Here is a 26,004-nt window from a genome sequence, read left to right as displayed (position 1 = left end):
TCAAATTGTCGGAACAGGTTTGCTCGTTTCTTGGATTCATTTGGTGATTTATTAAATGTATAACTGTTATTCTAATCTGCTGCTGAGTCTCTTACACTTTTCTTTATGCTGTATATTTTCACGTCTCTGGAATAGTTGGCAGTTAGTCAGCTGGGAAACTTTGTGTTAACTCATGGAGCTGAGGATATCGTGGATATGCTGACCTCGCTGCGTGGTGTACAGAGCGAGGTCAGCATGATTAATATTCACAATAAAAATATTAGCCGAACATCATGAAGTCTGTATGTGTTTCATAGTGTCGAACAACCTTTGTACAGTTAAAGCCAGCAGTTACTACATGACGGAAACACCAACGTTATCTCTTTTATGCGTTTATACACAGGTCACGCTGATTGCTGAACAAAAACCCAAAGATCAGATGTTAAACAGATTTATTTGCTCTCTCTCCTCCTTAAACATGTTTTTAATGTTAGTTATAATTCAGAATTGGCGACTGAAACACGTAGGACACATAAGAACATCAGGAAATAAAACACCGATAAATATAACCTCAGTAAAAGAAGTCAGCGGGGGTTACTACAGCTGTGTACCGGGGCCTGCGCTTTGTCGGTGGGATTGCTTGCGAGGCGAGCGGGTCTATCCCACGCTTTGCCGTGAGACTGGGACGACATCTCCGAAATCATCGAAACACTTTTGCAAAGAGGCTGTATCTTGACAAACCGACCAGACACATGAAGATTAAACCACTACATTCTCGGCTAAAAAAATATTAAAACGGTATTTGGTAACACACAAACAGGGTTTTTCAAAGCTCAGTTCTGTTAGCTTCCACATGCCGGTTGTTGTGTGCTAGAAACAATGGCCACCAGGCCAAAGCAATGGTTTTGACTCGATCAGCGTTAACCCCGCCCCCTGAGTTTGATGGGTGAGGCTGACAGATAAAATTATTTCATGATGAGAGCCAGGCACCAAGACTGCCAAAATGAAATAAATAAATATATCATTAAATAATTAATTAAATGTGTCAATAATTAATTAAATGTGTCAATAATTAATTAAATGTGTCAATAATTAATTAATTACATATATCATAACTATTTATTTAATTAATTCCAATTTTAATTAATTATTGCCACATTTAATTAATTATTTAATGGTGTATTTAATTAATTCATTATGGCAGTCCTGGCGTTCCATAACTTCTCGGTCTCCACTCGGTAAGACTGAAAAGTATAATTTTTAAATAATTAACAATACTTTTTAGATCTGATCTTCATGTTTAAAAGATTACAAACATGCAAACCGTCAAGGACATTTACTGTAATCCCAAATTTAGTTACCGTAAAATGCTTAATGCTTCCTGTCTTTTGTTTAATTACAGTTGTTAGTCTAATAATCTCCTATATTTATCACGTCTGAAATGTCATTCTAACCACATGTAATGCATTTGAGAAAATGTTTGTTAATAACACAAAGTCACAATGACAGTACCAAAGACATTTTAGACTAAAGAATGCACAAAAAGAAAAAAACATTTCTAATGTGAATATACATTACAGATTTGATAAATTCAAAAACAGCAGTGCGAATGACTGTTGTTGTGTAAAAACTGCACAAAATCTGTCCCAAAATTTAAATTATCCTATTTAAACCTCACCTTCATCCTTTTTTTTGCCTACATCGCCATATTCTCGGAGAAGAGCATCATGTTTCCTTTGATATATTTGCACAAAGTCATCTAGTCTAGTGAGACGCCTTCGTTCAAAGCGAATCCTTTTCAGGTCCCATTGACTTTTTTCCATTATCCCTTGCGTTCGATTGTCTTCAGTGTAGTTCTGAAAATGTTAATTACATCATTTACACTTTGGCCGAATTCAGCATAATGTTTCTTTTACTGTATTAACTTATTCTACCTGCTTCTTAAACTTCGACACATGATTGTACCGTTTACTGAGAAAGCGATACGCTGAGCCTTTCCCATGCCGTCCAAGGTCTCCTTAAGAAAAGACAGAATTTTTAATCAATAAAGCACATAAATAACAACATATAAGTGTTGATTGACCAAAACAAGACATACCAAGCAGCATTCCTGACCACAAGGTAGCATGTGGTAGAAAGTACTTTGAAATACTTGAAATGAATGCTGGTGCATAGTACACATTCAGTGGTCCAGTCACATCAAGGTGGGCACTGGCAATTACTTCGACAAAGTGCTTTTTAAGTGATGAATGAACAATATCTGTCTGAAATAAAAATTGAAATATCATATGATTACAATGTCTTTTGATTTTTAAAGAAAGTCTTAATCGTTTTTAAAAACACATAAATATACTACAAAACGATGTTATTGGTGTCACACTACATCATGAACACAATATCTGAAACATTGAAATCCAAGATGAATTTTAAAATTACCTTAATCCTCTGGAATGATGTCTGTTTCTTCAGCATCCCCATTCCCCGTCTGATCGATCAGCATTTTGAGGTTCTGCAGGTGTTTTTTCACTTCTGGTCCACTGCATGGACTTTTGAAAACAACTGTTGCACTTATAATGATGCCATCCATGTCTTTCAAGTTTGAAGAACAGGCCAGTAATCCAAAAACGTGCATGCCAAATTTGTAGTGTTTCTGTAGTCTATAGTGGGGAAAAAAAGCATATAAACAATATGCATACTAAACACAAAGTCTAATCATTAGCAGAAAAAACAATTGCAAAATATAATTATAATAGACATGAATTAGAAAGTCAACAATAACTACAAGGGCAAGTACACTAACACCGGAGAAATACTTAAAACAGAAAAATAACAATCGTACTCACAGACTCGAGCACAAATACCTCTTTTTGCAAAGATCCTTTGCGTTCTTCATGATGTGACTCAAACACCGGTGGAGAATGGGTATGTTGAAGTTATCCGTGTCTAACTGTCCTGTGATAACCTGGAAGTATCGCTCCAAAAGGTCTTCCAAACTTGCTCTGCAGAATGTTACAGCAATGGACTGGAGAAGCACCAGTGAGCCATCACATATGATCATTACTGGCCTTTTGTTTGCCCTGCTTCCATACATTCGTGTAAGCTCTGTTTGAAATGCTTGTAGAAAATATGTAACAGAGGCAGTGGTATGGTCACATGTTACAAAAGTTGCTGTTGGTAGAGGTGATGATCCCTTGAAGGGATTTCTAACTATCACTTCATACACATAGTACGGATTAGCAGAAGCATTGTCTTTAGAGATAATGCTTCCTGTTGCATCAAAATATACTATGTCGTCTTTGCACCGCTGGTAAAACACTGAAAGTGTTTTTGTGGACCACAGCATTATACCTTTTGGATGCAGGAGCACTCTCTGAAGGACTTCGTTTGGAAGTCCTTGCTGTCTGTCTATTAACATTTGCAGACTGGTCATCTCATTTAAATGAGGTCTTTTTTTTTTTTTTTTTTTTTTTTTTTTTTTTCTGTGGGACAAGGCAATATTTTTCAAGACATCTTTAGATGGAGCCTCATCCCGACACCCTGCTTGGAAAGCTTTTTCTGGTATTAGATTTAGAGAATCCAGATAAAGACTTCTTGGCAATTTGGTTTCAAGTTTTTTCTGCTAAAACATCTCTGGACTGTCCACGCACAGGTCTTGTTTTTATTTCCTTTGTGTTGTGGCACACCTCACCTCCTTGGAAAAGCACATCAGCCTTCAGGGTTTTTTCATCTTTAACCTCCACTTTCACAGTCACTGGACAATCCTTAAAACGGCAGTATCCCGTACATGAGAATACAGCCGTCTTAGAATGTGACTGACTGGTCTTGATGGTATGCCTCTTAAATCCAAAACTGCAAAATGGGTGTACTGACTTAATGCCAGTGGCTACAACATTAGTCCACTGCATACTTTTGAAAAGCCTCCCTTTCTGTGTTTTTTTTTTTTTTTTTTTTTTTTTTTTTTTTTTTTTAAATGTCTTGCCAGTCTTTCTGATCAATGAAGAAAAAAAAAAAAAAAAAAAAAAAGCATGGCTGCTGTGGCAAAGAGCATTTGTAGAATTCCTCTTCAGCATTACTACTGTCACTTGTGTTTGAATTTCTACTCCAGTCCTATAATGCATCAGAAAGACTTTATTAAAAATAGGTGATGTAATTTCATGACAGAAATGTTATGTGGAAAATACTTTACCTTTTCGAGGGATGTAGACGATTGTGATGGAGACACACCGGGTTGTTTCAATTCAGGAGAAATGTTTTGGACAATGCCATTGTCATCACTCTCCTCCACAACATCCTTTGAATATCATTTTATTTGTCAAACAAAGAAATAACTTTTAAATAGAGACATTGTTTTCATAGAGTAAAAGTAGTTATAATTAATGTAATAAATAATTCCAACCTGTTTGAGCAAATGGAGAGATTCATTTCCTTCCATTGCAGATGGACACATCTCCAATGTTTCGTCGCCAGTGTTTCCTTCATCCTGAGTGTGAAATAATTATTAACTCATGAGTATAGTAAGGTAAAACAAGAACTACATGTTTTATTTTAAAAGGTTTAGCATAGAGCTTACTCTATATTACAAATTTAATAGATGTTTATATAACCTATGCAAAAAGGCATGGAAACTGTATAATAGAAATGTGAAATCAACTACTCTGTATTGCATGTTGTCACAGCAAGTTCTTTAGTAGAGTAAAGAAGCAATGTTTGTTGAACACCACAGTGTTGTGAAGCCTTATATATATTTATATGGCTTTTATATGAAAATATTGTATTCTGCAGTGTGGACATAATACAAGTAATTTACTTACTTTATGTTAATGAGAGTGTGGGGGGTGAGTTGGAGGGCAGGGTGGGCTGCTTTTAACCATGTAAAGCACTTTGTGCTACATCTTTGTATGAAAAGTGCTTTATAAATAAAGATTGATTGACACACACACACACACACACACACGATAAATGGACTGATTTATATATATTGCTTTTCTGCTCAACCAGAGTACTCAAAGCTCTCTGAGTCAGTGTCGTGTCGTCCCTCAAGCTGTGTGTTTCCTTGTGTGCCTCTCTGCAAAGTGTGAGTTTATATTTTCCAAGTTTAGTTTAGTATGCTCATTTTCTGTGACCAACAAATAAAGCTGTGATTTTGATTTGCCCTTCAAAAAACAACGGTTTATGTTTTTTGTGCCTCCATCCATTAATGCAATATGTCTCATGTTAGGTGTTATTATTAACCACTAATAATAATGGATTGGATTTATATAGCGCTTTTCAAGGCACCCAAAGCGCTTTACAATGCCACTATTCATTCACTCTCGCATTCATACACTGGTGGAGGCAGCTACGGTTGTAGCCACAGCTGCCCTGGGGCAGACTGACAGAAGTGAGGCTGCCATATCGTGCCATCGGCCCCTCTGGCCAACACCAGTAGGCGGTAGGGTAAAGTGTCTTGCCCAAGGACACAACGACCAGGACAGAGAGCCCGGGGATCGAACCGGCGACCTTCCGGTTACAGATACGCTTCCCAACCCCCTGAGCCACGGTCGCCCCACTACACTATGGACTTACCACTACACTACAATTTATAGAAAACAATACATTCATGTGTAAATGATTGTTTAACCATGTAATCTAAACATTAATATAATTTTAAAAAATGCAACTTTTGAATTCATAACAATATATGTAACATCAAAGAAATCATGTAATTTTGTTTTGAAATACGTACCAAAGCAGATGAGTTCTCTGCGGAGGTCCCACTATCACCTTCAACATCGATATTTTTTGGTTTGTGTATGACTTCCATGGTTCTGTTTAATACACATGTAGTAATTACATTTTCATCTATCTGTAATGTAAAACCGTATCCTTCCACCTTGTTATACTTAGGTGTGCCTGTGCAAGGCCCAATTTTTATTATTCATCCACTGTTCTTCATGTCTAAACAAACTTCTGTTGCTCACTCAACTTTTGCTCTGTAATTAATTCAGAGCTTAAAAAATGTTTGCCACTCTCCTTGATAAATACTAAGTCCAGGGTAGTATTCAGACTCTAAACATAGATATCATAGAGTGCTTACCTTTTGGTAGTGCAGAGCAACATGATTAAGTTTTTTACGATTTGTATAGTTGTTTGGCACTCCCAAGTCTTTGCACACGTTACTCCAGAATGCGTCTCCTCGGTGAACACTGTGTTTCTTTCTGTTTTGTCTTTCGGAGAAAGTCTCAATGCATTTTAGTATATGTTCATGTTTCAAACGAATTTTCCGTGTCTGTAAATGCAAGTAAAAAAACAATTAAATAAAATAGAGAGAACTATACAACTATAAAATTATATTTCAATTTTTTTACACAATATAACTTCTAAATATTGTTTAAGGATAAAACTTGCCTTTCCAAAGGATGAAAATGTGGAGGTTCTGTAACACAAATAAGAAATTAAAAAACAAAGGCTTCAATGTATTTGCCAAACAATAACATTTTCAGTTTTTGTCATGCACTTGTTATATTTACATATTTCCTGTATTACTCGAAATGACCTATTTAAAACCACTGGGGTGAGCGAAATGGTCTCGGATGGAAACAGACTAATCATATTATTGTTAACGCACCATTACAGTCAAAGATATGGACAAAGCAACAGTCTTATGATTTGTGTTTCGGGTTCAAGGAAATAAGCCTACATAGGAAAAGTTATTAAATTATGTATTAATATCAAATTTATTTCTAACAAAGTTGTTTAAAAGTGGTTGTTTGTTTATAGGAGCTACCGAGAGCATCACGTGGTCATACCACATCTATTACGTAATGTGTCCCTACCTAAATACATAGTACTTAAAAACACGTTAAAACCAAATTTAACTTAGAAAACAGTAATAGGAAGCAAATAACATATGAAGCAAAAAGCCATAAGGAAAACTTCATAAAATTTTTTTGTCAATAAGGCAAACGTAATGACTTGTGGCTTAAGCTAATTGCATGCTTACCTTATCTGTCGTTTTGCGTAGCTCATTATTGTCTGTTGCAGAACCACGGGAACTCGTAACTTTTCCAAGTTTACAAACGTAGTGTATTTAAGACTGTCAAGTAAAATTGTAATTCCGTAGTTCCTACAGTTGTTGAAGCATGTGCACGCATCACACCGCCACCGCAAGTACTTGACTCATTGGGCTATAGGCTACTATCACCTTCACCCTTAATCAGTGTCCCGGATCAATAGTCACCGGATATCCTCGGACGCATTTCAGAAAAGTAAAATAATGCGCGATTTAGAAATGTTAATACTTGCCTGTTCAATTTTAATCATTTGGATAATTGATATTAGTTACACATAAATAGTGTTTACAGATGACCTTTGACTTTCGATGTTCAATTAAGCAACGCAAAAATGTATTACAGGCACATAAAAAAACGAACCCATTGATGCATCAATTGTACTTAAACCCAAAAATACCCATGAAAGGTTTTTAAAATGGACATTTCAGTAGATAAACGGTTGAAACTTGTAAAAGTACTTAGTGTCACATTGAAAAAATATTTTTGACACTTAAAAAAATAATTAAATACATTGCATTTAAAGATATTTGAAATAAAATAATAAAAGGGTGGAGTGCCCACTCCGGGTCGGGGATGAGTTCCTGCCCCAAGTGGAGGAGTTCAAGTATCTCGGGGTCTTGTTCGCGAGTGATGGGAGAAGGGAGCCGGAGATCGACAGACGGATTGGGGCTGCGGCTGCAGTAATGCAGACGCTGCACCGGCCCGTCGTGGTGAAGAGAGAGCTGAGTGTAAAAGCGAAGCTCTCAATTTACCGGTCGATCTACGTCCCTACCCTCACCTATGGCCACGAGCTGTGGGTAGTGACCGAAAGAACGAGATCGCGGATACAAGCGGCAGAAATGAGCTTCCTCCGAAGGGTGGCTGGCCTCTCCCTTAGAGATAGGGTGAGAAGTTCGGCCATCCGGGAGGGGCTCAGAGTAGAGCCGCTGCTGCTCCACATCGAAAGGAGCCAGCTGAGGTGGTTCGGGCATCTGACAAGGCTGCCTCCTGGGCGCCTCCTGGGTGAGGTGTTCCAGGCATGTCCCACCGGGAGGAGGCCCCGGGGCAGACCCAGGACACGCTGGAGAGATTATATCTCTCGGCTGGCCTGGGAACGCCTTGGTATTCCCCCGGACAAGCTGGAGGAGGTGGCTGGGGAGAGGGAGGTCTGGGCCTCTTTGCTTAGGCTGCTGCCCCCGCGACCCGGCCCCGGATAAAGCGGATGAGGATGGATGGATGGATGGATGGATGGATGGATGGATGGATATTTTAAATGAATTAGACAAAATAATTAATGTCTTTTTTTGGTAAAGTTCCATTATGGTATAATAACCTTCATACTTCACTGATGGGTGAATACTCTTGAGCAACTGTTTTGTGATTTTGTTAATTGGTGTTATGGAAAAATTATACAGGTTTGTTGAAGTATTTTTGGAAGATGATAACACATTGGTTGAGTATAGGAAAGTGTGTGTAGGACTTTTGAAAAACATTGACAACTGGTCCTCACTATTATTGTGAAAATAAATTTTAAAAGAAAGTCTCCTAGAAAGCTAAATGTTGAAAAATGTGAGGTAAAACTAAAATATTTTGATACTCAGCAATGCTGTACATTTTAGTATTACAGTGTAAAATCAACCAACATTAAAAACAGAAAACAATGAGAAAAAAGAGATAAGATATGATAACCTTTATTATTCCAACACGTGGGAAAATTGTTTTGTCACAGCAGGAAGTGGACAGTGCAAAAGTTATATACCAAAATTGGAATACAATAAGAATAAAATACTGTACAGAAATATACAAAGTAGAAAAGAATAAAATACTACATATATTAGAAAAAATAGAATAAAATATACAATAGGATAAAAAATAGAATGCAAATGAGAAGACCAAGTCAAATTTTTAATCACTTCAGAATTTTAACGATTCTGATAATTGCCACTGTGATAATCAATTCTTAAGTAATTAAGTAAAGTGTATCATTTTTGTCATAATGTACCAACTACATTGAAACATCCATCTATTCACTTGCGTTTGTCCTCTAAAGGCTTGCGTGAGGTCGCTGTCATAGGGCGAGAGGCGAGGTACACCCTGGACAGGTCGCAAGTCTGGCGCAGGGCAAACACACAGGGACAGAAAACCATTAGCACTCACACCTATAACTTAGATTAATCAATTCCACACATATCTTTGGACAGTGGGAGGAAGCCAGAGTACCCAGAGAGAACACATGCAAACATGTGGAGAATATGCAAACTCCAGACAGAAAGAAAACAGCATGATGGTGGAATTGAACTGACAACATTCTTGCTATGGGGCAACAGTGCTAAACACCATGCCACTGTGCAACTCAGATTAAAGGATCTGACATTAAAATGAGTAATTAAAGACTATCAAAATTAGCTTTTGGAAAGCTATTCTGCACCTCAATGTAATTTTATTTATGCCCAAAATATACATATTCTACAGAAAAATCAGAACCAGAGAAGCTTTATTAATTTGACGGTGAAATTTAATACAAGTACCCTTTAATATCTGAGGAATTCTACAGTAAATTTGGATGAAACTTGGCACACAGGTACAGTAGGTGTCCCAGAGGGGGGATGTGTTGAAAGTTGTACATCAACTACTCAGGATGATTTTTCATGAATTTTTGAAAATTGACATAATTCTACTGTATTGGCCGACTGCATTGGATACAAGTACCCTTTAATTTCTGAGGAATTCTACAGTAAATCTGGCTGAAACTTGGCACAAAGGTACAGGAGGTGTCCCAGAGGAGGGATGTGTTGAAAGTTGGACATCAACTACTCAGGATGATTTTTAATGAATTTCTGAAAATTGACATAATTCTATTGTATTGGCCGACTGCATTGAATACAAGTACCCTTTAATTTCTGAGGAATTCTACAGTAAATCTGGATGAAAATTGGCACACAGGTACAGTAGGTGTCCCAGAGGGGGGATGTGTTGAAAGTTGGACCTCAACTATTCAGGATGACTTTTAATGAATTTTTGAAATAAACATAATTGTAGTGCATTGACTGTATTGCACTGAATATGAGTTTACTGTGATTTCTGAGTAATATTACAGTAAATCTGGGTAAAAACTGGCCCAGAGGTAAAGTAGGTGTCCGAGAAGAGGATTGTGTTGAAAGCTTGGCATCAACTTTTAAGAATGATTTTTAATGAATTTTTGAATATGCAACCAGACTGTCACGATGGCTGTATTGGGCTGTTCCATTGTAATTTGTGTGCGCGCGTGCGTGTGACTGTTCACGCGCGTGCATGTGTGCGCGAGTCTAGGCTTTCAATCAGGATATAAAGCGAAAAGGCGCTACCGTAAAGACTGGTGTAAAAGCGCAAGGAAGTTTATGCGGCGGATAGGAGGCGGCTGGCTTGACCGCGGCTCACAAATGACGGCTCACTTTACCGCAGTCCACGCAGGCGGTTGCCCGGGGCGGCATCGTGGTGGGGGGCAGCATCACGGGTAGGGCTGCCACGATTTGTCGACTAGTCACGATTACGTCGACTATCAAAATCGTCGACGACTGATTTAATAGTCGACGTGTCGTTTGAAGCTTTGTAAGATTGCAAAAGACGCAGGAATAATAGCAGGATTTAAGAGTGTAATAACGGACTGAAACAGAAGATGGCAGCACAGCATGTACAAGGATGCCAGCTGCCGTTAAACCCCGAAGAAGAAGAAGCAGCTGTGTCCCAGAATTCATAGCGCGGCCCAGCTTAGTTTCCAACAATGGCGGTAGCTAGTTAGTTTTAATATTACTCTTATTATTCTTTCTGGGTCACAAAATAAACGTTTAACATATTTTCAGGCGAGAATGTAGCTGTGTAAACCTCAAATATCTGCTCAGTTTATCAGGACACCACATATTTTCAAAAGCGCTCCGACGTTTTCGGAGACGTCTGTTACCCACTAGCTCGATAGCTAGCCGGGGGCTAGGTCACTAGCGCCGAGAACACCGGACTCCCGGCAAATTGTTTTCAAACCCACCGCCGTCTTTCGCGACCAGTGTTGGTCAAGTTACTTGAAAAAAGTAATCAGTAACTAATTACTGATTACTCCCCCCAAAAAGTAATCCCGTTACTTTACTGATTACTTATTTTCAAAAGTAATTAATTACTTAGTTACTTAGTTACTTAGTTACTTTTTAAAAACACGATTTACAACCTGAAGAGGTGATAAAGTGATAGATCTTTCAGCCCAATTCTACTTTTTCTACATAATCCATCATACAAAATGTAATCAAATGGAAAAGTCTCTTTTTTTAACTTGTTTTATCAGTTTTAATCTTTTAACTTTATGCATCAAGCAAAACATTTAATTATATGCAACATTCTCTGACTTGAATAAATTAGTTTAACATTTAAACCTATTTTCTACACATTCCAGCACATAAAATAAAATATTTTTTGTGTTTTCACTCACTCTTTCAAACAGATGCAAGTAAAACACAGCAGAAAATAAATAAAGTCAAAGACTCAGCGGTCCTTTTGCTCTATTTTCACCTGTAAAGCAGGAGCAGGGTAGGCGGAGGGTTACCCTGGTGTAGGTGTGCTGCGGTCAGTTGAAGAATCCGCGCGAGTGTCTCTGTGAGTTTCCCATCACGTCGTAGCTACTCGGTGCTTGCTCAGAAGTTTAGGGTTTTTTTTCGCTGTAAAAAGAAGTTTTCTTCCCACGCACGATGGACGCTAATGTTTTTGTCACTTTTTATGGAATCAAACTCAAAGTAAGGTCAGTACTTCCACACTTTAAACGCTGCACGCTCATACTCTCTCCCGCACTCGATATATTATCCATTGTTGATCTGCACACAGCTGCTGTCACCAACGTCGCACTTGCTTACGTCACTGTCATGAGACATTCTCGCAAAAAAAAATCACGGTTTTAGTAACGCAGTAACGCAGCGTTCCTACGGGAAAGTAACGGTAATCTAATTACCGATTTTGCAATAGTAATCCCTTACTTTACTCGTTACTTGAAAAAAGTAATCAGATTACAGTAACGCGTTACAAGTAACGCGTTACTGCCCATCTCTGTTCGCGACTCAGGTTAAATATATATGAGTCACTTAGATAAATTAAAAATGTTATTGTTTGGCTTTTTTTTAGTATTTTATTTGTTCCTGAGTAAATCGGTTTGGCTGAGATTAAAGTTATAGTTTTTACACAGCTGAATAAACGTCAAGCAGACAGCTGATTATCAGAAGTGTGAGATGCTGGAGAATATACTCCGGTGTCCTGTTATATTTTAGATAGCAAGGAGTTTATTAAACTTTACCGAAACAATCTGCAAATTTCATTAAAATTGAATAAACTATCATCTTGTCTTTATTTTTAGTTAGCACAGACCTTAAACACTTAAAGCTGTAAGCTAATGATAGTTATATAAGAGCAGATGCTGCTGGTGCAATAAGCTGTAGTTTTACGTCCAGTGGATGATGATCTGATTAGTCGACTAATCGCATAAATAATCGGTGACTAGTCGACTATCAAAATAATCGTTTGTGGCAGCCCTAATCACGGGCATCGGCCAAAAAAAAATTGCTCGTACTCATGCTGCCCCGACATCAGCCAGCGGATATTGGGAATGGCATAGGCACCGATTGGTTTTCTATCGCCCATTTGCTGGGAGTAAGGGTGCCCTCCGTTTGCGAGGTGCGCCTGCTGCTTGCACAGGGAGGAGAGGGCGGGGATTCTCTGGCTGGGCCGGCTGGAGGGCATCTAATAACCAACTTGCAAAATAAAACAAAAATAAAAATAAAAACAAACCGACAAACACGAAAACACCAGACATTATGATACAGACTTATAATTTGCACAGATGTTTTTTCAAAATTCTATATGTGAAAAGCAGTGTTGGGACTAACGCGTTACAGTAACTACGTTATCATTGTGGTAACGAGCACGGTAACTAGTTATTATGCCAAAACCAGGAACGCGTTACTCGTTACTGGGATTTAGATGGGTTCGTTATTCGTTACTTCGTGTGGTGGCTATCGCGGAGCTTCCACAGATTCAATAACATTAGCAAGTGGTGGAGGCCAGCAGGTGGATGAAGGAAAAGGGAGGCAAGAGGAGAGACCCGAAGCGGCCGCTGGTCCGAGAGTGTCAGGTGAACTGAACTTTAGGTAAGAAGTTATAACCTACAGTCCATCTGGGTCAGATATGAACCAAGTTTAGGTGGAGTTTATTTTCGTTATGCGACTTTTTCGTACTGCGTGCTAGCTAGCATGACGGAGTTTCTATACAGCTGGGTGGGTGCTAGGTTACTGATGTTGAACTTTATTTTGTTCATAAGGTTAATTATTAGAGTTGCCAACTGTCCCGTAAAAAACGGAATCGTCTCGTATTCAGAGAAAATATTATGCGTTTCGTATTGAGGTGAAAAGGAACACAGTTTGTCCCAGACTTCAGCTACAATGAAAAAGACACAAAGCTGGAGTTATTCTGTGTTTACGCTGCACAGCTGCCTCTTCTTCTCTCATCCTCTCTTCCTCCCTCTCCTGTTTCTACTTCAATCATGAAACTGATCAATGATCAGCTGATCAGCTTTTCTCTCTCATTTATTTATTGCCCACTTTGCTAAAGAAAGAGGAAACCAGCGGTTGTCGCGGTAAACAACAGCAGCACGTTTAAGCTTGATCAGCTGTTGTTAGAATTTATTTAATATTACTTTGTACTATCAGCTGATGTTTGCTGGAGCCACAGCTGTAAACCTGCTGGTCATGATGTGGGTTTGTATATGTGGTGAGAGGGAAACATGAAGATGAAACCAGGAGATGTCCTTACTGAATCATCAAAGCTGTGATGGAGAAACAGGTTTACCTTTTAGTTAACATGAATGAGTTGAAGGGAAGTTATGAACTGTTTCTGAGAGACAAATAACACCAGGATCCTTTTCTAAGTAGCTGACAGCTGGTAACTGTGCAGGGGCGGCTCTAGCAAAGTTTTGCCAGGGGGTCCATGTAGGGAATTAAAAGGGAAAGGGGGGCACAAGGAAATACTTTCTTATTCTCATTTAAAATGTCTCTTTAAAAAAATAAAAAATAAAAAATTTATCTGAGTCTTACAACAAACAATTGATAGATCTATCTCTCTATTTCTCTCTCTCTCTATCTATCTCTCTCTCATCAAGACGGGACGATTATTTTTTTATTTTATTTTATTTTTTTTGGGTCCCAGTCCAGCTCTGTAAGCAGCTCATCTGCAGTCTGGTGTTACCTACATCTTCCTATTCAGAAGGCAGAATTTCCGAGTTCTGAGTACAATCGAAAGCGCCACGACTGCAGTTTTTGTGTTGGATGTAAAAAGCAGGCTAGGATAGAATCAGGCGTGGGATTTCTCTCGTGGAAATGTGCACATAATTTTTTTCCTTTCTATTGGTAGGTGGTACAGTGCACTTGTGGCAAGTAAGCAAGCTAGAAGACTGGCAATCTTGCTGGGTATCCAGTTACGGAAGCAACACATTAACAAGAGAATTCTGAGTAAAACCAAAGTTACTTTCCCTAGTAACTAGAGCTGGGCGATATATCGAGTTTTTAAAACATATCGATATATTTTTATACGAGATATAAGCTGTGACAATATCCTTTATATCGATATAGTCTATGTTACGTTATAATTATATATGTGGAGCCGCAAGTTTGCCTCTCTTTCGTCCACTTTTGTCTTTACGCAGCGTTACTCGGCCTCGCCCCTCCTTCACTGAACACAACTCCCCCTCCTCCCCCATCGCTTCACCTGCAGGAAGCGACAAGATGGACACGGCAAATCTGCGTTAACGAGTTACTGCGCATCGCCCCGTGTGTGGGGCTGGACGGCGTCAACGTGTTAGCTAGCTAACCACGCTAACGAGCTAACCACGCTAACGAGCTAACCACGCTAACGCCATGCAGCCCAGAGGCGCTGCACAGCCTAAAACCCTTTCATTCTCTCAAAAGTTGACAGCGCGCCTTATGTATGAATTCTGGTTGTGCTTGATGGCCGCGAACCGATTTTATGTGGTACACGGCGCTCAGCAATCTGTCAAAATGTTTTAGTACGACTTTGGTAAGCTACGGAGCTACACCGCTTGATGGATTGTCGGAGCATTACGGCTGAGCCTCGCGGAGTGATACGTACTGTGCTTCAGCGTAATATTACCGTATTGTGTGTGTGTATAAAGGACTAGGGCTGCCACGATTAGTCGACTAGTCACGATTACGTCGACTATCAAAATCGTCGACGACTGATTTAATAGTTGACGCGTCATTTGAAGCTTTGTAAGATCCCAAAAGCAGGAATAAGTAGCAGGATTTAAGAGTGTAATAACGGACTGAAACAGAAGATGGCAGCACTGCATGTACAAGGATGCCAGCTGCCGTTAAACCCCGAAGAAGAAGAAACTGTGTCCCAGAATTCATAGCGCGGCCCAGCGCAGTTGTCAACAATGGCGGCAGCTAGTTAGTTTTAATATTACTCTCATTATTCTTTCTGGGTCACAAAATAAACGTTTAACATATTTTCAGGCGAGAATGTAGCCGTGTAAACCTCAAATATCTGCTCAGTTTATCAGGACACCACATATTTTCAAAAGCGCTCCGACGTTTTCGGAGGCGTCTGTTACCCACTAGCTCGATAGCTAGCCGGGTGCCATGAGAGCACCGGACTCCCGGCAGATCGTTTTCAAACCCACCGCCCTACTCAGGTTAAACATATACAAGTCACTTAGATAACTTAAAAATGTTATTGTTTGGCTTTTTTCAGTATTTTATTTGTTCCTGAGTAAATCGGCTGAGTTTATTAAACTCCACCGAAACAATCTGCACATTTAATTAGAATTCAATAAACTATCATCTTGTCTTTATTTTTAGTTAGCACAGACCTTAAACACTTAAAGCTGTAAGCTAATGATAGTTATATAAGAGCAGATGCTGCTGGTGCAATAAGCTGTACTTTTACGTTCAATGGATGATGATCTGATTAGTCGACTAATCGCAAAAATAATCGGTGACTAGTCGACTATCAAAATAATCGTTTGTGGCAGCCCTAATAAGGACCATAAATGGCACCTGTTAAGAGACATGGTTACGAAGTGGATTTCAAACTCCAGGCTATCAGTCACGCAGTAGAAGTTGGGAACAGAGCAGCTGTGAAATCTGTCTTTGTTATTGTGCTCAGCGTCTTTTAGTTTACATTTTGACTGCACAATTGTGAGCTTTTTGTTATGCACAAAAACAACAGTTTTCTTTTATTTATGGAGCATTATTATTTAATAAATGCTCGTAATTTATTTTTGAGTAAATTTTATGTACATCTATGCTCTATGTTAATAAAAGTGCCTGTGTGACATCTGGGACACAGCTTTGACTAAGAACTCTCTTTTTGTTCTTACTTTATGGCTTTAAAAAAAAAAAAATCGAGATATATATCTTATATCGCCATCCAGCTAAAAAATATCGAGATATGAATTTTGGGTCATATCGCCCAGCCCTACTAGTAACTAGTTACTCTGAAAGTAACGAGTAACTTGAAGTAACGGAGTTACTTTTGATAGAAGTAACTAGTAATGCAACTAAGTTACTAATTTAAAGTAACTTACCCAACACTGGTGAAAAGTGAGCGAGAGAGCCCTTTGTGCGCCTGCTTGCTGCTAAAATCAATGTAAACTTTGACTTCAGCCCCCCCCCCCCTTGAAGGGAGGGAGTGTTCACCCGGGGCGCCAAACAGGCTAGGACCGCCACTGTTTCCAGTGTTGTCCCAAAGTTGTTACCCCCCCCCCCCCCCCTGCAAAAATTGTTTACCCTTTAATGAGAGCGCAGAGGAGGAGCACACTTACCTGCCTCAGTTTCTGTTACTGATATGCAGTAAATCGCAAAAGTTGAAAAACAACACACTTGTTTCGTGAATGCAATTTTCTGACATTATAATGTACCTTGCGGACTACTTACCTTAAACTGTGCACTACAATAACCCGTTGGTAATAGTCAGACAACGACTTTGATACTATGAAACCAGTCATGATCATGTCAACACGTCGCTCCTATTTCCTCTTCATTTAGTGCATGGTGCAACATTGTTAGAAGTGGAATTACTTTGGATCCAGACACTCTTTTCCTCTGACAGCTCAGTGGTGGTATCATTAAATGGAGAGAGCATTATACTGTTCAGAGGACAGTGGGCAAATATCAGTGTGCAGGCCAGCTTACGATGCTCCAATAGGTTCCCTGAGCTCATGAACACGGTGAAGCATTTGGAATGTGCTGTTCCAACGTGTATCCACCTCTTGAATTAACTTCAGTGGAGGCCGGCCCATTTGTTCCTGCAGCCTCTCCAAAGAAACAGCCAACACAAATTGATTAATTCAAGCTGTGTTACTGCAGCAGCTCCTTAACAGTAGCACTGCCAGGCTTCTACCTTTCTACCTTTAAAACCCGGAGAGCAGCCAAATGGCTTTTAGCTAGGCTTTAGCTTCAGCCAAGTGGAAGCTAAATTGGCTAGTCATTCATATGTATATTAGGTTGTTACCTGGGAATTCTGGAGGGAGGGGAGTGGGGGTGTGTGAATGAGGGGGTGGGGGAGCTGCTAAAAGCTGTGAACTTCCTTTTGTGTTCGTCTGATGCATTCTCAATCATCCAGGGAAATCTCCAAAAGTCACCAACTTGGAGTGTTTCAGTTTGCCATCTTAGGGAGAAATCAACACACATGGGTGTATGCCCTTTGTTGCTGAGATTTATTGATAAAAACAGTACAAAAAACCAACCATTTGTACACATATTTACAAATAATAATAAAAAGTGAGTGAGTACATTTCAACATTTTCAGCAATCACTCACAATCCTGGCACTGCCATGGTATCCGTTGTCTGCATTTACCACATGTGTATCTGTTGCAGTGAACACATCGCACAGTGGCATGATTGTTCTTGCATTTGTGTTTGACCTGACACATGGCTCTTTTTCCAGGGCTAGGTGTGGAGGGTTGTGTCCAAAGCAACTGTTTTTTTTTTTTTTTTTCTTGCCTTCTTCGCAGCTACATGAGAGTGAGCCAACTCTCTTGCAAGCTCCACCAGGAAGTCCACCCGTCTTTCCTTCGTCCCGGTGCATGCTTGATACAGCACATGTGCATTCAGTGCTGCCATGTCAATCATGTTATAAAACACGGCAACTGGCCAGTGCCGTGTTCCTCTGCGGACAGTGTACTCCCGAACCATCTGGTCCATCACATCCACGCCACACTTTGTTTTGTTGTAAAGGGTGACAGTGTTTGGCTTCCTTTTGGTAGTGTTATCAGTCTGAACCACGCTGTGCATGCTGCTAAGAATATAGACGGTCTTCTTCCGTTTGGCCGCATACGCCGTCAGCGTGGCAGCAGAGGTTGAAAACACCTAAGAAATAAGATAAATTGTTATTTCCATAGCCCTTTTACACACAATGAAACACATAAACATAGAACCACAAAAGACCTGCAACATACCTGAGTGGTGAATTCATTGCGATCTGTCTGTCGAGTGGATTGAGGAATTTCCCTGCGAATCTTGTTGACTGTGCCGAGGATGGTGGTTTTCCGTCTAAGAAGTTTTTGCGCAAGTGAAAGCGATGTGAAAAAATTGTCCGTGGTAACATTTCTGCCCTTGTCTAGGAATGGTTCCATCAGCCTCATTACTACATTTTCAGAAAGTCTCTCCCCAGTGGGACGATTGGGGTCCTTGCCAAGATATGGGAAGACATTGCAAATGCACTTGGATTTTAGGTTGCAAGCCACCCAAAACTTGATCCCAAACTTGTCAGGTTTACTTGCAATATACTGCAGGAAACAGCACCGAGTCTTTGATGGGAAAAGCTGTTCATCAACGGTGATATGTAGACCAGGGTTGTAGCACGTGATGCAGTTGGTGACAAATGATCCCCACACACTGGAAATTGCAGCGAACTTATCAGTCTTTGCTCGATCACTGCGGGTGGACTTGTCATGAAGCGTAGGTGTTGCATGATGTCTTGGAAGCTGTTTCGTGCCATAGTTCCAATTATCTGTGGGTTTCCCAGGTTTGCTGACCAGCCGTCATTTAGAGATGGAACCCTGTTAGAAAAGCCAAATGGCTGCTCTCCGGGGGTTTAAGTGTTTAAAGCAGTAATGAACTAATGGAACAAACGTTGAAATATCCCACTATCCTCCTACAGGTGGTCTGGATCTCAGACAGCGTGGTGTGTTGATCAAGAGCTTTTGACCATTAGGTTCGATGTATGCGCCTCACAATTACTGTGACACAAACAAAGTTCCTTTGCATGAGCACCCATGTTTGCTGCTCCATCAGTCACATAACATGTAACTTTGTCTGTAATGCCCCACTCTGACATGAGCGCTGCTGTTACTTGGGACAAATTGATAGTAGTATTTGCTTTAGGGAAGTGCTGAACACCTAACACCACAGAATGCAATGCAGTGTTAGAATCGGTGAAATGGCAGGTGACAGCTAGGTAAGCCTCTGTGTTAATGGAGGTCCACATATCAGATGTCAAACTAACTGCAGAAGCCTTTGCCACAGTCAGTTTTTCTTTTAGTTTGGACTCTTTGTATCTTTGGTCCACCATAGCTTTCAAAGCCTAAACAAAATAAAGTACCGCTCTTAATATGGAAATATAGGAAAACTGCAAACATGCTTCATATTTTAAGATACACACCTGACTTGTGGGGAGAACATAGTTAGGGTTCAAAGCTTTAACAAGCTTTCTAAACCCACTGTCCTCCACAATAGTGAAGGGCTGGGAATCACCATGTTGACCAAGGCCTCATCCACATCATTCCTCTCCCCTGATAAAACAAACAAAACATTGAGAAATTACATATATTGTAATTACAAGCCAAATATAAATGAATGACATGGGAAATCTAAATGTATAAAATGACTGTATCCTTACAACCTAAAAAAACTTAACTGAGCTTGGTCCACCTTGGATAGCCTCCTTGTTTTCGCGCAGGGCTCTGTAAGGCCTCAGCATAGATGAGGTGTTGTTGCTGTATTAAAGTTCTTTGGAGCACAGCAAACACTTCACCTTTCAATAAACTAAAAGACAGAAATCAGATTATAGGATCTGGGGTGTGGTTTATTTATATTATGGTACTTATCATTTGTGATATTTATTACTGTGTGCATACCTTATTTGGAGAGATGAGATCAAAATGTTGCCAGACAGGGTACAATTGTACAATGTCAATTCTGAACATTCTGGTTTACACAATAACAAAGAATTATTATTATTATTTTATTTTTTATTTTTTTCCATTTCTCTGCAACAGCTTGAGAATATCTTTGAGGTGATGATGCTGGAAGTGGTGCAGGAGTAGCTTGTGAGGCTGTTGCTGGTAGTACTGTTGCTTCTACAGTTTGTGCTGTAGATTGCTTAGGCGTAGTTGATGCTTGTGGTGCTACAACCTGGGGAGTAGTCACTGGTGGAGTTGTAGCTTTTGGATCTGGGTCTGCTGCTGTTTGTGATTTGGCTTGTGGACCTGCAGCGCGTACTGGTTTTGGGGGCTGGTTCTGGTGGCGTTTTCTTCCTTTGCTGTAGCTTCTGACCCTGGATCTGATAAAATTGTTGCTTTTAAGGTGGTGATGTAGCATGCATTGAAACTGTTCTGCATGTGCATCAAAAACTTACTATGGTGCTTTGCGTAGGATTTTCCTGTAGTTTGTCACAGACAGAAAGACCATGTAGTGTTCTGGGATTTCATATGGATAACAAGCCTCTCTGCCAAAAATCAGGTAATGGGATGAGTACTTCAGTGGTCATTTGCTTTTATTTCTTTTTTTTCTTTTTTTCTTTTTTTTTCTTTTTTTTTCTTTTCTTTTTTTAAATGGTAAATGGACTGGTTCTTATGTAGCGCTCTTCTACTCATCTGAGCACTCAAAGCGCTTTACACAACTTGTGCATTCACCCATTCGCACAAGCATATCTTTATAAGTGCTTTATAGCTAACATTCACACACATTCATACTCCGATGGATGCATCGGAGAGCAATTTGGGGTTAGTATCTTGCCCAAGGATATTTGGCATGCAGACTAGGGGAAGCCAGGAATCGAACCACCAACCTTCCGATCAGTAGATGACTTGCTCTACCTGCACCTACACTCCTGAGCTACAGCCACCCAAGGACTAAGGTCCTTGAGTTGTTTTGACTGGTCCTTCTGTTTGGAGCTACCTGGTTCTGCCTCATCCTCAATGGCCATGCTGGTATTCTGTGCCTGCATCCACATGGTGACCATCCAAACGATGAAATTTTATTTTATTTTATTTTATTTTTTTTGCTGTAAACTGTGTATTTTGACACCACAAAACAAATTAGAGTATAATGTTAAATGGTAGATGTTTCAATTCTGTCATCTGATATATTTTGTCAAATCACACAGCCCTACTGTCCTGCTCAGGTGACTATTGTCCATCTCTGACCTGTGTGGCTCTATTTGGTGTATAGCTAGGCAATGCTGATAGGTCCACCTCTTGCTATTGACATTATCTTTAAGAGAATAGTACGTTTAAGGGTAGTTTAAGTGGAATCTTTCTAAACAAATTTGAAGAAAAATGTAAAATCTGTGGCTAATTATAGAACTGTAAACTGTTTCTATTCAAGTAAACATAAACATGTTTTAGTTGCATACAACGGGATTTGAATGAAAGAAACTGAAATGGCTGGGTATCAGGTTTTGGGTCCGTTGTTTAACTTTGGTGTATTTGGGACGCTCTCCCCAGTTAGCACAGGGGAGTGTCTAGCTGAGTGTAAGCTCTTCCTTCAGGCACTCGTTTTTTATTTTGCCTTTGTTATTTTCGGAGTAATCCCGGGTGGGGATTTGGGTCCCTGTTGGGGGTAGGCTTTTCAGTGCTTTGAGCACTGAAAGTTTGCCTTTAAAGTTGCCTCGAGCCTGGTACACTCCAGAAGCTAGGTAGGCTAGCATTCAAGGGTAGGTAGGACTGGGGAGAGGTTCAGTGGTATTTTTATTTATTGGATAACCCCGTTGTTATAGATTTTTCTCGTGTGTGTGTGTGTGTGTGTGTGTGTGTGTGTGTGTGTTGGGGGAAGGTTCTCGTTTATTGGTAGCCCTAGGGTAGCTGGCTTGTGTGCTATTGACTGGTTTTCTTTTCTTTTTTTTTTTTTTTTTTAAACTATGTTTGAATGTCTACATTAGATATTTCTGTGTTTACGGCTGTTATGACCCAGTGATGTGTTTGGTGGTATTTTCCCTTTTCTTTCTTTTCCCTCTCCTAGAAGGTGGACACCTAGGCGTGGCTGCTAAGTATCCGGGTGGAGTCTTTACCTATCCTCGGATTGGATAATTGATGGACCACCTCCAGTACTTAACGTCCGGATGACAGACACCTGGCAGTGTTTTTTTGGGAACCCCGTTGACTCGATCACGGAGTTGTGTGTGTGATTATTGTAGTGCAGGCTGGAGTATTCACGTGTACCTCTAGCCTTGCCATGTAAATAATTGTAAATAAGTTAACCAGTGGCGGTCACTTTTTTGTTCCTTTATTGTATAACTTTCACTGTCGCAGCCTAGTAGGCGTGAGAAGCCGTTTTCTTTTGTTGAACAAGTTTTCTCCTGTTTTTCGTTAGATAGATAGGTAAGTGACTTGTCTTTTGTTTTGGCTTCTTTTTATTTTGGTGTAGGGAAGACTAGGGATTGTTTTATAGGGAGTTTTGTTTATTGTTTTGGCATTGCTCACTGCTGAGGAAAATAAATGGCTGCTTAAATACTTAAAAAAGGTGTCGTTGTTGGGGTTTTTGCGTGGGTGGGAAGTGAGTGGGGCAAACTATTTGTTACGTTTATTTACTTGCCGGGACCAGAACGTAACATATTGGGGGCTCGTCCAGGAGGGTTGAGCTGGGGGCTGTTGCTGGTGTTTCTGCCCCACTGAAAAATCTCCCTGTTCCGCCTAGCCCTTCTGTGGAGGAGCTGCAGTTAACGCTGCGCATTAAGGAGGTGGAGCTAAAGAAACAGCAGTTGGAGGTGGACGCTATGCACTTGAGGATCAGGGCTCTGGAGGTAGAGAGGGGAGCCTCTGTGTCTGCCAGCCCTCCTGTACCTCGGTTAGCCCCGCAGTCACCATCTCCCTGTTCCGCCTAGCCCTTCTGTGGAGGAGCTGCAGTTAACGCTGCGCATTAAGGAGGTGGAGCTAAAGAAACAGCAGTTGGAGGTGGACGCTATGCACTTGAGGATCAGGGCTCTGGAGGTAGAGAGGGGAGCCTCTGTGTCTGCCAGCCCTCCTGTACCTCGGTTAGCCCCGCAGTCACCATCCCCGCAGGTACCCTCCCCGGAGTCATCATCCCCGCAGGTACCCTCCCCGGGGTCATCATCCCCGCAGTCGCCATCTCCGCAGCCACCGGCCCCGATGCCAGGTGGTGGCTTTGATGTGAGTAAACACATCAAAATGGTGCCGGCGTTTCGGGAAACTGAGGTGGACTCGTATTTCACAGTGTTTGAACGTATCGCAGGTGCGCTGCACTGGCCAAAGGATGTGTGGTCTCTTTTACTCCAATGTAGATTGGTGGGGAAAGCTCAAGAGGTATGCACCGCTCTTTCTCTGGAGGACAGTTTTGACTATGATACGGTGAAGGCTGCTGTCCTACGCGCTTACGAGCTTGTGCCAGAGGCTTACAGGCAGAGATTTAGGGATGGGAAAAAATCCGCCAACCAGACCTATGTGGAGTTTGCCAGAGAAAAGAAAACTCTGTTTGATAAGTGGTGTCATGCTACAGAAGTAAAAACCTTGGAAGACCTGCGTGAGTTGGTGACGTTAGAAGAGTTTAAAAATCAACTACCAGACACTGTGGTAACCTACTTAAACGAACAGAAGGTTACGACTCTCGCCGCTGCTGCTATACGGGCTGATGAGTTTGTGTTGACACATAAAGTGATGTTTTCGGCTCCTGCTCACAGTTTTTCGTCTTCCGGTGGCCCGCCCCGATGGTCTCCAAGGGGCACCCGCCGTGCCATCCCCTCATCCGTTGAGAACCGCGTGTGTTTTTTTTGCCATGAGCAGGGACACCTTATTGCGGTTTGCCCTGCTCTGAAAAGAAAAGAAATGACCAGGAAGGGTGCATCTCCTTCCCCAATAAACCTTTTACAGATAAACCCTCCTCCTTTGGGGGAGGTGATGGTACCCGAAAATGATAAGGTAGATGAGGAGTTTAAGCCATTTGTGTCACACGGTTTTGTTTCCTTGATAGGGGAAGATCGGCGGGCTCCCGTCAGTATTTTGCGAGACACTGGTGCGAAACAGTCGCTCATTCGTGAGGGGGTTTTACCGTTTTCAGCTCAATCCTATTGTGGGGCTGATGTGTTAGCCTGGGGAGTTAGGATGTGTGTAATACGGGTTCCTTTACATTTGGTGCAGCTTTCGTCTCAGTTTTTGTCTGGTGAGGTTAAGCTTGGGGTGCGCCCCCAGTTACCGGTGGCAGGTATTGACATCATTTTGGGAAACGATCTAGCTGGCTGCACAGTTTTTCCGTCGCCAGAAGTAGTTGATATACCACTTACAGATAATAGTGGTTTCGCTTGTGCTACATCAAATGCTGTTCCTTTGTTTCCCGTGTGTGCTGTGACACGTGCGCAGGCACGCAAACAGGGTGACGTGGTGGGTCTTAGCGACTTTTTCTTAAGCGCTTCAGACACACTGAGCTTGCAACCCGCCTGTGAAGGTACCCCTGTCTCTGTATCACTTCAGCCGGATGAGGAGACTATGACTCTGTCAGTAGATAAAGACAAGCTTATAGAAATTCAAAAAAATGATGAGAGCTTGTCATCTTGTTGGGCGTATGTGACCGAGCCTAAGAGTGGGAGATCTGCGTCCTACCTTATTGAGGATGGGGTGCTGATGCGCTACTGGACTCCCAGTTCTGGCTGCACCCATGAGGGAGTGCAGCAGATTGTTGTTCCGCAGTCGCTTCGTCCCCAGGTCCTAAGCTTGGCACATGACCACATTATGTCCGGTCATTTGGGAATCACAAAAACATATAACCGTGTCCTCCGTTATTTCTTTTGGCCTGGTCTCAAATCTGATGTGGTAAGATTCTGCCGCTCGTGTCACACGTGTCAGCTTGCCGGTAAACCAAATCAGGCGATTCCCGCTGCTCCGCTACAACCCATCCCGGTTGTTGGGGAACCTTTTGAACATGTCATTGTTGACTGTGTGGGTCCTCTTCCTAAAACACAGTCCGGAAATCAATACCTACTTACCATGATGTGTATTACCACTCGTTATCCGGAGGCCATTCCACTACGCTCATTAAAAACCCGTGGGATTGTGAAAGCATTAGTTAAGTTTTTTTCCACTTTCGGGTTGCCTAAACGCATCCAAACTGATCAGGGCACAAACTTTATGTCTAAAATCTTTGCCCAGGTCATGACAGAGCTCGGAGTCACTCATCACACTTCAAGCGCATACCACCCGGAGAGTCAATGACAATGGCATTGACCACCCAGTCTGCTTCTTTTCTAGAAAATTTCTAAAACACCAACTGCATTACAGCACGATTGAAAAGGAAGCCTTAGCCTTGCTATTGGCCTTGCAGCACTTTGAAGTGTACCTGGGATCTAGTCCTGTTCCAACCATTGTGTTCTCTGACCATAACCCTCTCCAGTTTCTATCTCGGATGCAAAACAGTAACCAGCGCCTTATGCGTTGGTCCCTACTCCTTCAGGACTTCAACATTGAGATCCGATATAAAAAGGGCTTAGAGAACGTTATGGCTGATGCCCTCTCTAGGGCTTAAATCAAACATCTTTGTGTGGGGTTGGATGTTTGATTTTTTTTGGGTGGGGGAAACTGTTATGACCCAGTGATGTGTTTGGTGGTATTTTCCCTTTTCTTTCTTTTCCCTCTCCTAGAAGGTGGACACCTAGGCGTGGCTGCTAAGTATCCGGGTGGAGTCTTTACCTATCCTCGGATTGGATAATTGATGGACCACCTCCAGTACTTAACGTCCGGATGA

General features: G+C 41.0%; 2 protein-coding genes and 2 long non-coding RNA genes across 4 annotated transcripts in view; 2 read left to right on the top strand and 2 right to left on the bottom strand.

Annotated features, from left to right (window-relative positions):
* Positions 1-26,004, top strand: part of LOC146699906 (uncharacterized) — a 38,383-nt gene that overhangs the window by 8,510 nt on the left and 3,869 nt on the right. The window lies entirely within an intron of this gene.
* On the bottom strand, positions 1,596-3,685 carry LOC146699909 (uncharacterized). Its single transcript, XM_085471450.1, has 6 exons — positions 3,668-3,685; positions 2,841-3,595; positions 2,420-2,636; positions 2,078-2,243; positions 1,914-1,996; positions 1,596-1,835 (listed from the first exon to the last, which is right to left on the bottom strand). The coding sequence occupies exons 1-6, from the start codon at positions 3,683-3,685 to the stop codon at positions 1,647-1,649; spliced, it is 1,428 nt and encodes a 475-aa protein (XP_085327576.1). The 3' UTR covers positions 1,596-1,646.
* Positions 4,001-4,454, bottom strand: LOC146699908 (uncharacterized). The gene is made up of 3 exons (XR_014922658.1): positions 4,376-4,454; positions 4,166-4,270; positions 4,001-4,086 (listed from the first exon to the last, which is right to left on the bottom strand). It is a non-coding gene; the product is annotated as an uncharacterized LOC146699908 (long non-coding RNA).
* On the top strand, positions 21,234-25,785 carry LOC146699907 (uncharacterized). The gene is made up of 7 exons (XM_085471449.1): positions 21,234-21,245; positions 22,627-22,634; positions 22,951-23,056; positions 23,106-23,345; positions 23,376-24,260; positions 24,738-25,076; positions 25,714-25,785. Exons 1-7 carry the CDS (start codon positions 21,234-21,236, stop codon positions 25,783-25,785), a joined length of 1,662 nt encoding a protein of 553 aa, XP_085327575.1.

Source organism: Copadichromis virginalis, linkage group LG10 (genome assembly GCF_057382275.1).
Source record: "Copadichromis virginalis isolate Kocher_CV1m ecotype Utaka linkage group LG10, C_Virginalis_male_GT1.1, whole genome shotgun sequence".
Taxonomy (NCBI): Eukaryota; Metazoa; Chordata; class Actinopteri; order Cichliformes; family Cichlidae; genus Copadichromis; species Copadichromis virginalis.
This window is presented reverse-complemented; position numbering and strand designations above follow the sequence as displayed.